The 17553-nt window shown below is 36.1% G+C and overlaps 1 protein-coding gene across 1 annotated transcript in view; it reads left to right on the forward strand.

Moving 5' to 3' along the window:
• The window catches only part of PLEKHM3 (pleckstrin homology domain containing M3), a 77857-nt gene that overhangs the window by 36443 nt on the left and 23861 nt on the right, over nt 1-17553 (forward strand). Inside the window, exons 4-5 of the mRNA XM_070731959.1 lie at nt 6023-6168; nt 9064-9257. Of these exons, the coding sequence (XP_070588060.1) occupies nt 6023-6168; nt 9064-9257 (340 nt within the window). The remainder of the gene's footprint in view (nt 1-6022; nt 6169-9063; nt 9258-17553) is intronic.

Here is a 17553-nt window from a genome sequence, read left to right on the forward strand (position 1 = left end):
AAGGATGGACTTTTAAAACCTTGATATCCTACTCATTATGGCCCCAGCAATGTCTATAGTTTGGGGCCTGCAATGCCTGTTTTCGCTTTCCATGATTTCATTTCTGCCACTTTAACCCTGTGTGGGGTTTTTTAAAAAATATTTTATTGTAATAATTAATCTTTAGTTTTTTTAATGATTTTCTATTCTTATCTCCTCATTGAGACGATTTATAAAATTATGCTAAATACATTCAGCATTTTTTAAAATGAGAAAAATGCTGCTTAATTAATAAGAGAACTTTCAAAATCAAATGGAACTTTAAGTAATGATATATTTGTACATTTTAAGATTTTTATATACAGTTTTTTTGATGGGATGACAGTAATTTTCTCAAAAAAGATATGCTTTTTTGTCTTTGTTATCAAGGGTCTCAATTAATGAGAGTCAGAACCATAATTTAAAATAAATATAATTATTAGTTGAAAGCATTGATTTCTGAATCTTTTAAGAAACCCCCCAAAATCCAACTAATTTCTTAAAATTCAGTGCTTTTTGGGGGGGGGGAATGCATTTTTCAAATCTACATAAATTAACAATTTTTCTTCTAATTTCTAGAGGGCCATATACCTGTGTATTTTAAACCATTTTAAATCCCATTTATAAATATTGAAAATAAGGGACAATAGGATACACAATACTATAAAATCAGGAACATATTCTTTGATTGGCTGTATAGAAGAACATCTAAGTAACTGAACATATTATATAGTATTATGTAGTTAAAATTCTGTAAATTCTGTAAATAATGGGAAACTATAAGTATATGTCTTTTTTTCTTTTCCTTTTTCTGTATGACTTGATTTGCAAAGGTTGTTCTCTGAAGACTTCTGACAAGAGCAGAGCGGCATTTGCTCCTACTTTTTGTTGTATGTTTGTTGTTTATGTTTTGTTTTGTAAAAAAGAAAAAAAGAAAAAAAAGAAATAATTATATTTACAAGCACAAAAATATCTCTCATTATGTCCATGTTTCAAGAATGATCCCAATGTTAAGATTCCAATGATGATTTAATACTGATAGAATATCAATACAATTGTTTTGATAAAGTGTAGTTGAAACAAAAATCCATTTGCATTTTAGAATAGAATAGAATAGAATTCTTTATTGGCCAAGTGTGATTGGACACACAAGGAATTTGTCTTGGTGCATATGCTCTCAGTGTACATAAAAGAAAAAGATACATTTGTCAAGAATCATGAGGTACAACACTTAATGATTGTATTAGGGGTCAAATAAGCAATGAGGAAACAATATTAATAAAAATCTTAGAATACAAGCAACAAGTTACAGTCATACAGTCCTAAGTGGGAGGAAAAGGATGATAGGAATGATGAGAAAAAACTAGTAGAAATAGAAGTGCAGACTTAGTAAAAGGTTTGACAGTGTTGAGGGAATTATTTGTTTAGTAGAGTGATGGCGTTCAGGGAAAAAATTGTTCTTGTGTCTAGTTGTCTTGGTATGCAGTGCTCTATAGCGACGTTTTGAGGGTAGGAGTTGAAACAGTTTATGTCCAGGATACTAGGGGTCAGTAAATATTTTCACTGCCCTCTTTTTGACTCGTGCAGTATACAGGTCCTCAGTGGAAGGCAGGTTGGCAGCAATTGTTTTTCCTGCAGTTCTGATTGTCCTCTGAAGTCTGTGTCAGTCTAGTTGGGTTGCAGCACCAAACCAGACAGTTATACAGGTGCAGATGACAGACTCAACGATTCCTCTATAGAACTGTATCAGCAGCTCCTTAGGCAGTTTGAGCTTCCTGAGTTGGCGCAGAAAGAACATTCTTTGTTGTGCTTTTTTGATGATGTTTTTGATGTTAGGTGGCCATTTTAGGTCTTATGATATAATAGAACCTAGAAATTTAAAGGTCTCTACTGTTGATACTGTGTTGTCTAGTATTGTGAGAGGTGGAAGGGTGGAAGGGTTTCTCCTAAAGTCTACCACCATTTCTACGGTTTTGAGTGTGTTCAGTTCTAGATTGTTCCAGTCACACCACAAGGATAGTTGTTCAACATCCCGTCTGTATGCAGATTCATCGTTGTCTTGAATTAGTCCGATCACTGTTGTATTGTCTGCAAACTTCAGTAGTTTAACAGATGGATTGTTTGAGATGCATTTTCAAAAGAGAAACTGTTTTAGAAATATGTAATATAGAATTTAACAAGAGGAAGATGCAATATAGAAAATGTCTTCGGAGAGGGGCGGCATACAAATCTAATGAATGAATGAATGAATGAATGAATGAATGAATGAATGAATGAATATTTATTTATTTATTTATTTATTAAGAAATAAAGAAATATTTATTTCTTTAAATATAATGACATATTTAAATGTTTAAAAAAACATTAACAATTGGACTCAATTTAAGTCCTTAAGCCTAAACATCCTATGTAACAAAATACAGCATTACATTATATCATTGCTTCCTTATTTCTTTCCTTATTTGAAGAAAATAGATTAATTGCTGTCTATCACTGACATGCATTTTGTCACCATGCTTACCTTGAGTTTCAGAACATCAAAGGAATAAACTGAATTCCTAATTAGAAGTAAAAGGATTGCAAAATAGCAGGCCTTGTTAAAAAACAACAGTTGTACAACTGAAGGAGAGTACAAAGGGTGCTGCACAATTTAACATAGAAAGTGTAATACTACAATGGCCTTATAACATGAACTTTTAATATACATTTTCTTTTATTAAATTTGACATTTTGCATGCTCTAAGCAATGCACGTTATTGTGCATGATATGATATATGACCCAGGTAAAATGTGGTGTTAAGGAAATGGAGTAGAAGTAGAAATCGGGGGTTAGGGGGACAAAGAAATATTGTATGAAGGCAGGGTGAGCAAAAATTGCTTCCTTGGGAGATGTATAAGAATATAGACTTCTTAAGGAAGGAGGAATTGGATCAATGTACATTGTTTGTGATTATGTTTTAATACTTCAAAAGCATATTTAAGGCGATATTTTCATGCTTCAAACTATTTAAGGTAATATCAAACTTCAGACTATTTACTTAGAATGTTAATTAGCTATAAAGACTTTGTTTTGCTGTGATAGTTTTATATCAATATTTATATACCTACACTTCGTCTTATTACTTCAGATGGAACACTTGGGTTGGATAGGTCTACATCCTAATAAATATGTGATTTTGCTGTCTGCTTGATGGAAGAAGCCTGAGGTGAATTTCTACCTAATACATTTTTGCAAGGGGGAATTCTTTCCAAATGCCTGCCACTAAATTCAACAGATCTATAATTCTCCATGGTGGGTGGAGCTAGCTTCCAAGGATGGGATGGCACCGCCCTTTGGCTAATCAGGTCTGCTTACCTTCCCCCTCTTTAGATTCAGTCCTTGGCATCAAAGGGTGCATGCCTTTAACTCCCATCCTTAGAAATACCTGGATCAATTTGGAAATACGCTCAGAAATCATTGGGAATTCTCCATCTCTTCGCCTCTTCTCAATCTGATCTTCCCAGTGCCTACTACACTTCTGCCTGGGTCGCTGGCCAGGCCTCCAGCCGGAGCAAGACAATCACCATCAAAGTCTATGCTCTTCTTCCCGGCTGTTTGAGGCTTCACATGAGCTTGCCTTGCCGGCCAGGATGCTTTCATCAACCTCAGCAACCCACATGCGTTTGGGAATGAGGGGAGGCGGCAGAGAGCATGGCCCATGCCACCAGAGAGATTCCCTTGCCAGAGCCACTCCTCCCCCTTCCACTGGCTGGGACTCATGCCCTGAGAGTCGGAAGCCCCGACGATCACCTGGGGAAAATTTCCTTGCCTCCTCTGAGTTGTACTGCCTCCCAGGTGCAGGACTCCTTCCAGATTGGGGTTCCTACCTCCGATCATATGTGAGAGGCCCTCCTGCTCCAGCCTCCCTCAGACAGCGCACCTACCACCCTTTCATCGGAGGAAAGATTTGAGAGCTAAGAAGTGCAGCATAGGATTAATGAAGCTATCAAGAGAGGCATTGAGGTGGGCATAGCCCTCACCACAAATCGCTCCTCCCCCTTTGGCCTGTTCTCAGGCTCATGAGTATGCCCAATATGACCCAGGGGACCTAGCCCCTCACCCGCAGCAGCCCCTAGACTCACTGTCAGATATGGACCATCGGGGCCTCGCCGACTCCATTTGTCTGTGATTACAGAATGGACGCTTTCACCTCGGATGAGGCAGTCTTTGGACGGAGGGTTTTGCAACAGGTGGTGAGAGATGGTGAGGGAACCAGACTTAATAGCCCTCCCATCTCGGTCACTACTTTGGCAGGTCCCACTCTTGAAAGCTAGCTCCACCCAACAAGGAGAATGGGCATTGGACTTACCTGATACACCCTTTCTCATGGGGTAGAGCTAGCCTCCAAGTCCCTTCCTTTCCATACAGTCTGGAGGGTGTGTACGGATTCAAGGGTATGATACCTAGTATATCTAGAAGGGAGCTTACATGCAGAATCTGTTTCTCATCCTTCATCTAAAGAGGGGGGAGGTAAGAAGAGGGGCAAAATTTTGTTTACAGATTTAGTTCTGATTGGCCAAAGGGCAATGTCATCCCATTCTTAGAGGCTAGCTCCACTGACAAGAAAGGACATATCAGGTAAGTTCAATGCCCATTCTCCCTAATCAATGCCCATAATCCCTCCCTACATCTTCTCTCAGAAGCTTTAACCAGCATAGCTAGCTAGTAGTAGCTATGGCAATAGTAGTAGCTATGGCAGTAGTAGTAGAAAGGCAGCTTAACAACCTCTAAAATGCCACATGTTACATATCCATGTTCTGAAGGAAAGAGGTACAAAATAATTTCTGCTTTGGAAAGAATTATTTACTATGTGTTGGGAGGAAGGCTTTAATTGCGTAAAATTAAAATACTACATAAAGATACTGTGATTCTACTGGGTAAAAGGAAAAGGTGCATTGGTTTTCAAAAACAATTAGAAACTCTAAATATATAAATAGAAACATAGAAGACTGATGGCAGAAAAAGACCTCATGGTCCATCTAGTTTGCCCTTATACTATTTTTTGTATTTTATCTTAGGATGGGTCTATGTTTATCCCAGGCATGTTTAAATTCAGTTACTGTGGATTTACCAACCACGTCTGCTGGAAGTTTGTTCCAAGGATCTACTACTCTTTCAGTAAAATAATATTTTCTCATGTTGCTTTTGATCTTTCCCCCAACTAATTTCAGATTGTGTCCCCTTGTTCTTATGTTCACTTTCCTATTAAAAACACTTCCCTCCTGAACCTTATTTAACCCTTTAATATATTTAAATGTTTCGATCATGTCCCCCCTTTTCCTTCTGTCCTCCAGACTATACAGATTGAGTTCATTAAGTCTTTCCTGATATGTTTTATGCTTAAGACCTTCCACCATTCTTGTAAATAAATAGCTGAAAAATCATTTTGCAGATTACAAATGAAAGACATCTATCTTTAAAGTTTCAGAGAAAAACATGAAATTAGTATTAGTATTAATCAAGATATTGTTTTTAAAAATGAATAATAGAATGCTACAAACCTGATCCATTTGACAGTACAGATACAGTGGTCTGGAAAATATTCAGTCCAATTTATAATACTTCTGGACACTGTAAAGAACTTGGATTTTTGTGATCGCTTTGAGTCAATTCAGTCAACGGAATTTCTAGTTTTCACATGTGAAAACAGTTTGCTCCCTGCGCTTCCTTTTGCAGTCTCTTAAGTCAGCTGTCTCTCATGAACTCTACTGCAAAACTAAAGAAAGAAGTATTAATATATATCAGGTGGATGGCTCCTAGGGATGTCAATCAAATTATTCTCACCATGCATGCGTGTGAAAAGGCAAAAAATGGGGAAAGCAATTGCAAAAAGTGAAAGTCAAGGGTATCTGAAGCTCCATTAAATTCTGTGGCTGAGATACATGGTAAAGTAATGGAAACCTTTTTTCAGTGTAACTAAGAATAGCTTTTTACACCAGTCATTTTTTCCCTCCCTTTTTGAAGGTTGTCAGCGTTGCATTGGCTTAAGCAGTGGGATAGCAAAGGTATGCAACTACAGTGGATGGTATTACTGCAACCTCTGTCACGTTGATGATACCTTTTTAATTCCTGCACGGCTGGTTCATAACTGGGATACTTCAAAATACAAGGTAAAAGTAGATACATGCTAATAATACTACACGTTTTTGCTCCCTGATTATAATGTGGAATGTGCTCACAGAACTACCCAATAGGAAAACATTATGTTCATCAGTCAATCAATATTTTGTGACCACATGTCATTATATAAAACTATGGAAAAAAAGAAAAGAAAATTAATTTAAGAGGGAGGAGAAAATATCAATCAATAAAAAGGCATGCAGGGAATCAGGTTAAGGTGAAACCGATACTAAAACTGAGAGCTTAATCATTTATTTGAGTTTAATATTGCAAAGGTAGCATCCTGACGACTAACAGCTGCAATCACATCTGCAAGGAGGTAGAATAGTTGTTCAGCTATTGATGCTCACACTGCAAAGGCCAGGAGGGAGGAAATATAATTGCATGATAGAGACAGGAGCTTGTCTCATTCATTTCCCCTCATATAATGCAAATCAAACAGTTTTACTAAGTGGGAATCTTGGAGGTTTTCTCATTTCCAGTACCTTTCCAGTGCCAGATGAATTCTAATGAAGATTAAAGGTAACTCCATTTCTGTCTTCATGATGACCTGGCCAAATTGAATGCCCAAGCAACAAAGGCTAATGCCATTCTGTATGTGGATAGGTGAACACTCCGAAACATACAAGACTCAGCCTCCAAGTAGAAAGTTTCAGTTGCTGACATCAGCAAACATTAGAATCCCAATCCGCATGCATGCCATGCAACTGTTGTAAATATCCATGCAGCTGGGCCATAGTTTTGGTTGTTATGGTTGTTAACCTGAGACTATCCAGAGGTGGCAGAAAAACCTTGGTTTATTTTGTGGCCTCATTTGTCATTGTCCTCAAAAATCTCTAAAAGTTGTGCAAAGGACAGCTGGAAGGAAACTGGACACTTCTTACCAATCTTGGCACTGAGTTTGGGGGTAAATAGAAAAGTTGAAACCATCCATTAGCTTACCCACCTGTAGAGACTGAGGCAAGAATGGTAGAGATACAGAGGAACCATGACCTGGACAAAAGAGTCTGAAACATTTTTAAGGTTCAGGCCAACAACATAACTTTCAGAAGTAGTTCAGGCACATCCCTCCCTAAAGTATAAGAAAAAAGATTTATGTTAACAATTACGGTATGTAAGAGAACCAATATGTTGGATTACGAGCCAGGAGATCCTACTTCTGGTTCATAGAACTGTGGTTGCAATTAGGCACTTAAGCCCAACCTACTTTCACATATTGTTTTTGTGGGGGGAAATAGGAGAGAGAGAGAGAACTATGTGTGTTGTGTTGAGTTCCTGAATGGCAGTGGAATATAAATCTAAGAAATACAGAATTTGTATTGGACTTAGAATACAAGTCCAATATGACCTGGAATCTGGCTTCAAGCCATAGTTCTGGCATCTAACTTTCAAGCATTTAGCTTTGTATGATTATTCCTATATTAAAATTTTAGCCTTTTGAATTAAATATGGTGATATAAAAATGTAGCATATAAAAGAATAAATAAATTATGTAACTATTTAAAATATTTAAATATTAAGTGCAACTTAATATTAAGAAAGAGAACAGAAAATATTTAACAGAGATATTTGTTTAATTTGTCAAGTTCTTAGATATATGCATGCAAAAAGAAAAAAGAAACAAAAATGGCTCCAAAAATACCAAAAGTAGCACATTTCACTGAATTCTCATTGCTATTGCAATTAATAACAACAACTTTAGTAATGGTGCATTTTACTAAACTATTGTTTGAATTGTCGGTTCCCTACTAGTGTTTCACCATTCACCAGTTGTGAAAAATATGAACTTTCATTCTAGACTATAAGAATGAAGAGTCATGAAAATGTAGGAGATGGGCTAAAATGCAAAACAAAATAGCAGTGCTTTTGGTTTGAAAGAGAGAAAAAAAACCTCTCTTATTAGACTATTTCCCCATGTTATTGAATTACAAGCCTAAGAACAACACTGAAAATCCTTAGCTCATAAGAGTGAAGAAATCCAGGGAGACGTTCCTTATGTTTCATTTCTGCATAGTATCATTTGTGGCAGATGGAGCTATGTTTACAAGATAGTGGGGATCCATCAAAATACTAAAATAGTAATAATCTTCATCAGAGTTAAAGTTTTTAAAGAATTCTCTGTTCTCCTACCTCCATCATCACAATTGGTTTCTGAAAATGACTGGGAATTCAGAGAGGAGACTATTTGTTTATTCTACAACTCTTCTTATTCCTTTGCTCTATTGGGTTTTTAGATTTCACACAAGTTTTACACTCTGAGACATACGGTAATTAAGGGAAAACAAGATAACAAAACTGCACACAGCAGCAGCCTTTTGCTACTTACATGCTATATCTAGTCTTTGCCAGTGAGTTTATATTAGATTCCACAGACCCTGGTAGATGTAGTTTTATTTAAAACCATGCTTCCCAATATGGGGCCCATGCCCCATTGGGGGGGGGATTTGATTTTTAATGGGGGAAATTGGGAGCTTGTTTAAAACAAGTTAAAGGCCTTTTAGACTTCTTCTGCATGACCAGCAGTTCACTTTTTGAATAGTAAGAATTATACTGTATATCATGGGGGTGGGGAGGAATCAGGATTTTAGAGTTGCTTAGGTGGGGCATGGCCAAAAAAAGTTTGGTAGCCACTGATTTAATACCTATAGTTAGTATAACTTCTGGAACATTCCACTAATTTGATTTTGCTTCTTTGAAATGTTTAACACCAGAATTTAGTTTATATCTACATTATAGCATCTTCAGGGTGCTTTTGTAATAAATAAGATTATAGTATGTCTTATAAATAATGCTAACATATTGCCACTAAGAGAGCAATGTAGTGATTTCCACTCAGCAGTTAAAGATTTATTAGAAGATAAGCTTCATGGATTTCCCCCTTTTAGGTATCAAAGCAAGCCAAAGAGTTCCTGGAATATGTTTATGAAGAGCCCCTGATTGACATTCAGAGAGAAAATCCCATATTGTACAGACATGTTGAGCCATTGGCAAGTGTGGCCCGTCTGAGACAACAACTGAAATCCCTCCGAGCCTATTTATTCAGCTGTAGAGCAGCAGTGGCTGAAGATCTGCGAAGGAGGTAAGACAGAAGATCAGTCGAGGACTAGCTTCCTGGGACCATCTTCCTTTCCTTGGCCATTCTTTAAAAAAAAATATTTTTTCACCATCTTCACATAAACATCCATACATATACCATCAATCATATCAAAACAGGTATAATTAAACATTACTATGCAATATACCATAAGCAAACATCCTAATTTTACACCTTTTTTGTCGCCCATCTGTTTTCCCTCAATATTTACACTACTCCCCTACCTCTCTTTTCCCTCTACCTTCTTTCTCTTTCTCTCCCTCTTTCTTATTTCCCTCTACTACTCCTCTCCCCTTCCATTCTACTTCCTCTTTCTCCTTCTTGTCCCTTCCCTGAGTACATCTAATCATAATCCATTTTATGGTAAACAGAGGAGTAACTCAAATCCATCATTGGTGGGGAATGATCTTAGTGGCTCATAGGGAGTCCCCATCCAGTGAAGGGCTACCAAATTTTTTATTACCACACTGTGGGGGTGGCTTATGCAGGACGCCCTGCATTTTCTTTCAGCATCTTTCAGTGCAAATTGGGAGCTCTGGGGTGGAGCTCAATTTTTGCTACCCCACTGTGTTCCCCCCCCCCATCTGGGCGGTATCAACATCCCATACTTGGATGTTGACTACGAGAAGAGGCTTATCAGGTAAGGACCAAGGTCTCTTCTCAACCTTCCTAATGCTGTGACCCTTTAATACAGTTCCTCATGTTGTAGTGACCCCCAACCATAAAATAATAAAATTATTATGAAACTTACCTTTTTTTGCAGTAATCTACTTGCATGTGGGTGGACCCATCTGGCGACGGATAGAGGAGCATTGTCTCAGTTCCTAAGACCATCGGAAATATGTGTTTTCCAATGGTCTTAGGCAACTCCTGTGAAACGGTCATTCAACCCCCAAAGAGGTCACGATCCACAGGTTGAGAACCGCTGTTTTAAATCCATGTGGGATATTTTCTTCAAATTCTTTATTCTTTTTCAATTTCTTTAACTTTCACCAAGTCCAATTATAGAAACATGCTCAAATTTCTTGGGCTTTTATAACTCTGTTCCTTTAAGTCTCTTTATGGTATTTCCAATTGCTAGATAGCTGCTAGCTCCACTCTAGAATATCTTGGCCATTCTTACACTTCCTTTGTTTACTTCCTATGACCCAGCAATTAAAATATAACCTATTGGGTCTGCCTCTGAAGAGTAACTGGAACTTTCAGTACAACTGGATTGTTCACTAGCGTAGATATAAGTCCCTGCATAAAAACAATCACACTTATATATGGAGTCCAGGATTCTTATGCTTGTGATTAATGCTGGAAGAGCAGCAGTATATTTAATTCAATCATCACTGATAACAAAACAAAAATCAGCTTTTTTGGCATCCTAAACAAATACGGTGAAAGTTGTGGGCTTGGAAACACTTTTCTTCATTTCTTCTGTCACTCAGTCATCTAACACTTTAACAACTCCAGCTATAGGAAAGAGTGAGAAAATAAAGCATTAGGGGCTCAGAATGGAAATCCCATTCTCAATCTCCTGTATTTTGAGAGATTGGAAACTATGTCCTGCCTAGAATGGAGATACCTTATCATTTGAAAAACAGGATCGTCGTAGTGGGTTAGTGGAGCCATGGTGGCGCAGTCATTAGAATGCAGTATTGCAGGCTGCCTCTGTCGACTGCCAGCAGGTTTATTCTGACCGGCATGAGGTTGACTTCATCCTTCTGAGATCAGTAAAATGAGGATCCAGATTGTTGGGGGAAATATACTGACTCTGTAAATTGCTGTAAAATACTTTGAAGCGTTATATAAGTCTACTGCTACTGCTATCATCCATGTCCCAATTATTCTGAGCATTGGTAGAAAGGATGTGTGTCTCTGTGCGCATACACATATGCATGTTTGCTTTGACATATTCATGTAATCCAAAGGAAATCATTTTTGGCTGTTTAGGGGATAACCTTGGTTGATGTCAGGATTAATAATGTCAAAAACCAATAAAAGTATTAATATTACTAAAGTGTATTAGTAGCTACACTCCTATTATGAAGGCATTTGCATTGTCTCTATTTGGGACTGTGAAACAAAGGAAGTTGGAGTCACCTGTGATATTTTCTTAATATCATTTTAAGAATCGCCTTGCTTTTCCCTATCCTACTTTCAAAGATTTCCTTTGTTTGTAATACTGGCTATGATATCTCCTTCAATTAGTATGAAATTGAAGGCTAGATACTTTATAGGAGATTCAGTTCAGAAAAGGCATCAGAGAAAGAGATTACAAGCTTTTGATTAACGGCAAAGCAAAAAAGAGTGTTTGATTAAAATAAAGAGGCAGGGAGGGCCAAGGCAAGTCAATGAAGAGAACAGAAAAAAAGAGATCAAAGGAAACAGAGAGTGAAAAGCAACTGGGCTCGAAGACATGGGGCAAAGGGGGGGGGGGAATGAGGATACTAGCAGAGGCACGGAAGAGCCACTGCTGATGGAAAAAGGTGATAGAAAAGGGTACAGAGGAAGCTGTGAAGAGGCATTCAAGGTAGCACAGGAACAAAAGCAAACCTGAGAAAATAAGAACCATTGCAAATGACAAAGAAGGAAACAAAGGGGGATTAGAGAGTAAAGCAGTTGAGTGGACATGGTGTAGAAAATGGAGAGAATAAATTTAGGACGTAGATTGGAAATAATGCAGAGAGTTAAAATGTTGGATTATTTTCAAACTTGGTAAAAAGTTACATTAAGCTTATCATTTGGGGAAAAGCAGTTAATAGGTGTGTGTACACCTGCAGAAGGTGATTGAGGAAATAACAATGAAGATGAAAATCAAATCTTATTGTAGGCTAAATAAGGTCTATAAAAGTCTTACGTTTGAACAACAGTACAAAGTTTAATTTTCTCTCCTAATTTAGATAAATTGTAACTAACCTTGGACTTAAAAAGCCATCTGGGTTGGTATACTACCTGGTTTGAACCTTATAATTTATCAGCATGAGTGCCGCCAGAATCCCAGTTCATTTTTTTATACTGTAGTCCCCAGACAAATGATATTCAGTTTCCTTTCCCCTTCCTTCCTGGTGGCATGTGTCTGCTTGTCTGAAAACATTGTCATTATGTTAAACTTTCACAAAGCAAAGTGTAGCATACTATGAACAGTTCACTGCAAGGAGGACTGAACATAGGGTGATTAATCTTAAAGGAAATCTATTATGGTATAGATAGCCTTATGAGAAAAGGCAAAAAAGAGCTTCACAGAGAAACTCAAGAGAAGTTGTTGGTTTGAAGAAAGATGGAATATAATAAATTGCACATGTTTATGCCAAAACAATTTCTGTCGCCTAACATGTAGGCTGAAGGTATAAATATGCTTGAGGGTATATCTCTTATAATAAAAGTGCATCTTTAACAAAAATATTTTTTTAGTCTAGATGCTCATTTGTTATCTTCTTTTGTACCAGACAAACCCATGCAATATTCTTGTAACATTTTTCAGAAGTGATATCATTGACTTGTTATTACTAAAAAAGAGTGATTTCAGTGTCTCCCAGTTTCTTGCCTGTTGCCTATACCAAAATGGTTATTTAACTTACCGTAGTTGGTATTTAATTAAATACCTAAATAATTAGAATGTAGATGGCATATTCAGAATCAAAAGTAAAGGTGAAGGTTTAGATAGTTTTGGGCTGATCCAGAACCTGCAGCCTAAAGGAATCAACTTCTATTCAGTTTAAGAATCCCAATATAACTCCCATTAGTACTATTAGTCAGTAGTTATTTGGTACTCCTTAGAAGCCAATCTGTAGATCCTGATGTATCTCCTTTCTCTTTGCCTGAGCCACTTTATTGGGCTCTCCAGTGGCATATGACCAATAGTAATACAAATGGATATACAGTAAGTCTGTTCTGTCACTATTTCCTCAAGAAAAATAGATTGAACATTGAAATAATTCTAATCAAACAAAGTTATATTATCCAGGTCTAAGAGCAGATTTGCGCTCCAAGGCTTAAAAGTGTTCTTTACATTCATGCTATTAAATCCTTCAGGTCCTGACAGTTGCTAAATCATCCTGTAATGACTTTTTAATAAACAATATTTTCCCAGTACTGTAGTTTAAATGCTAGAAGATTTAGCTGTAGATAATCCTCAACTTACAAATGGTTATGATCAACAAAAAAAGAGGGGGGAATATTTGATCTGGATTTGAAATGTTGATAGTTGGGCCCCCTTCATAGTCATGTGGTTAAACTTTGAGGACTCGGCAACATGGCCAGATTTACAGTCATTTGCAGCATCCCAGTCACCACATCATGTTTTACCACAGTTTCACCAAAAACTGGCACTTCTGGTTTCCAGCAAAACTGTGCCCATAGCAAATCATTGGTTTGCTTAACGAACACTGCCAAAAAGGTCATAAAAGCATTGTGGTGTGCAAGCTCCTTTACAGTTGTATCTCATAATGTGAGAGTACAAGCAATGGGCTGACTGGATAAATTGCTTTGGGCTCCTATCGCTTCTTACTTGCACAAAAGAGTATTGGACATTAAAAGTAGAGCTGGAGGTCTGCTCCTTTAGCATTCTTACGTAGCAATGTTGAAGTTCTGAGAGATGAGCAACTGAAGCATGGAAACCCACAGGGACAAATCTGGTGTAGATTTCACCAGTCCTGCAGCTCTGGCTGCAGTGTTCAAAGCTATAGATGTTTTCCCATCTTACTAAGTGAGTAACATTTTGCACGATAATGGAATTCATTCATAGGTAATTATTGTAATCTCAATACTGTATATTAAATGATTTTTAATCAAATGCAGCATTTTTTATAGACTATTTTTTTTTGGGGGGAGGATAATTTATAAGCTTGGAATGTCTGATTCACTAGGTCTCAGTAGAATGCAGGGTATTCCTTTTGCTTTGTCAAAAGTTATTGAGAAATAATATAGTACTTCAATACAAAATGAGATGGTACTTATTTTTAACATAAATCAAGATAAATTACCTTCTTATATATTATATTCTGTTATGTTTTATTACTTTGTATTACTGTAGAAAGTCACTATCACAGCAGTGTCTAGCAATTCGTTTAACAATTGGACTGAAAACTTTCTGTGCTTGAAAAGGTTTTCTCTAGCTATCATAACAGGAAGGATGAAAACTTAAAACACTTAAATACTTTTAAAACACTTTAAAAAGTGTTTTTGAAAAGCACCTCAACTTTACTGATCATTTTCAGTAGAGTCTAAAACGTTTGCTTTTATATAGTTGCAACTTCATTCCCAGTCACCAATGCAAAGAAAAAAACAGTCAGCTAATAAATAATGTCTCAAAGGTGCTTTTTCAAAAGGCAACTGAACTGGATTTTTTTTAAAAAAAAATATTTTTTGAGGAAGATGATTTTTCACTTCTCATCCAAAAAGCTTAGATGGATGAGATGTGAAACTTCTTCCTCCTCCTTCTCCTTCTCAAAACAAAACAAAACAAATAAAACACAGTCCAGTTGCCTTTTGAAAACGCATCATTGAGACAACCATGATCTGGATGACTGATGTCCATAGACACTTATACAGTACATAGACACTTATATAGTAGCAAATAGCCCTGTAAGTAGTTCTCAGTTAATGAGGATAATTGGGACCAAAAACACTGTTGCTAAATAAAAAAGTCATGCAACTGTGATGACATAGGATGGCAGTTCTGATATTCCAATTGTGGTCATTAAGTGAATTTTGCATAGCTCTTAAGACATCACATGACTACTATTTATAACTTACTGCCAGCTTCCTCATTGATTTTGTTTGTAGGAAGACAACAGAAAGTCACAAATGTAGATATGCTTCAAAACAGTGCAACTATTCTAATTGCAACTTAGTTGACAAATGCCTGGATCATGATCACATGACTGCAAGGACATTACAACGATTGCAACTACAAGGATTGATCACAAGTCTCATTTTTTTAATGCCATCATAAGTTCAGGAACTGACTTTAAATAGGGACTATTGTATTTAAAATGTTCATAAGAAACTTTCTTAAACTGCTGTTTAAATTTCTAGTAGCAAATTTGAAAAAAGCTATTTAAATATATGGAACATGAAAATTATTGTTATTTAAATAAATAAATAAAAATATTTTTCTATTGTTTATTGCCTTTAAAAGTTGTGCTGAGTTTTAAATTTGTTTTCATGTTTAGAAAACACTGCTTGAAAAATTGCCTCTATTCATAGTCAACATATATTTAATAACTTTAATCTATGCTTATCATAAAACTGCATCTGCAAAAAAAGTAACCAGCTCCCTATTGAAATGCATAAAAATCTTAACAATTTTTTACATTTTCTGTAAAATATTTTTGGGTATGAACAAAGCAAAATTATTAATAAATGTTTCTAATTAAATACATTCAGATTTAAACTATTAAAGGATGTGGAATATTCAGATAATTTTAAAACCCTTATTAGAAAAGAAATGTGAAGGAATAATTATATAAGAAATAAAATGAAATCACAATCACCTAAAACATGTTTTAACTTCTTGAATAACCTTTAGTGGTGAGTTTACAGAAATAGTAAGCTATGTTTCATTTTAGAAAAATATTTGATTTTTATATTTTCCCATTGATTTAAATGAATTCCAGTATTTGTTTGATTTTATTATGGTGTATAGGCCATTCCATTTGCAGTCATTTTGGATTAGTTATCTAATTATTTAATTCAAACAAAAAATTCCAATGATCTGATAACAAACTAGCTGTTAATGACCTGCTGATAATATATATTACCAACAAAAATATACAACCTTTTAAATTGTAGACTCCACCCTCCCTTTAAATTTTGTTTGCAGAGGAGCAGTGGCAATTACTTACTGTTTGTGCAGATGCATACCTGATAAGGTAAAAGGTGAGGATAGATGAAAGGTGTTGGAAGTTATGTCTCAAACTAATTCTATTAGCAAAGAAATGAAAAGACATGAGAAGCAGTGTGTAGCCAAAATCCCCCCAGACCCTTTCAGATCAAAAATTTCCAGTTGAGAAAGGGAGTGAGTGAGTGATAATAGGCTTTTATATAGAAAGATAACTACTGTACCTCTAAATTTTGGAGCGTATTAATTCTAGTTGGTTTTAACACTCTGCCCGTTGCAGTTCTGCACAGCTGATATAAAAAAGTTCCAAATGAACTGAAACTCTACCTCCGTGGACAAGGGCCATTAAAACTACAGTTCATATCCTGTTGTGTTGCCCTATCTATAGGGATTAACAGACTCAAAACACATTACCTGATTAAATTTCCTGGAAATTTTGATCTCTTTTATATACAGTTACTACTGTCGGATCAGCATGATTCAGTTTCTCTGACCGTATCTTAAATTTTGTTATACTGTCTGTAAAATTAGGCAGACCTTTGTCACCCACTGAGGATTTCACTATCAATTATAATATCTTGTTGTTTATTTATTTATGCTCTATTTTCCGTTCTGTTCAGTGTTGGTTTAATTTATTTTAAAGTTTATTGTTTAATTCTTTTTGTTCTGGTCTGTAAAGATTGATTGATTGATTCACTCTTATTTCTCAAAAATTAGTAAGAAACATAAAGCTTTATGAAAACACAAATTGACACAATGGTGCTAAGTTTGAAATTAGTTCATTTGGGTAATGCCATGTATTCATTCTTTTCATAAATTTTTTATGGTGCTATTTTGATATGGATTTGTTTTATGGTTAATTTTTAATTTGCAGAAATCTATTGAATGTTTATGCCCAGTAAAATTTAGCTAAATTTGTCCTGTCTAAACTGTCCTTGGTCCAGCCTTGGGATTTGTTCTTAATATTACTTTTGAAGCACTCAGCCCCGAGATGCAATTCAGCTGGTTCCATCCATTAAGCACATGATCTTGGTGGCCGTGAGGGTCCTTTGCTCTCTCTCAGTGGGATGAAGGAAACTTCTTAATGCACTTGGAGTGCTATCATCAGCTGCATTCTGCTGTTTGCTTCCATCAAAATGAACAAGACACATTTCCACAATAAAGAGAGCTTCCATAAAACAACCCAACAAAATTGAGTAGTTTTAGTTGTTTAAAAAAGCTTTTCCCGTAATCTAGTTTCCATGGTAATAGGAATAAGTATGTTTTTCCTACTCCAATTCTTTTGCTGATAATGTGCTTAAATGTGTTTGTCTCATGCAATCCTTAAGAGTGCTTTCATTCAGAATTAAATTGAGGAAATTTTGGAATATCAATACCTTACGGTCTCACAAGACACAAATCACCTTTTTGCCCACCACATATTTTGTATATTTTCATATATTATTCATA

This window comes from Erythrolamprus reginae, chromosome 1 (assembly GCF_031021105.1).
Source record: "Erythrolamprus reginae isolate rEryReg1 chromosome 1, rEryReg1.hap1, whole genome shotgun sequence".
Lineage (NCBI taxonomy): Eukaryota > Metazoa > Chordata > Lepidosauria > Squamata > Dipsadidae > Erythrolamprus > Erythrolamprus reginae.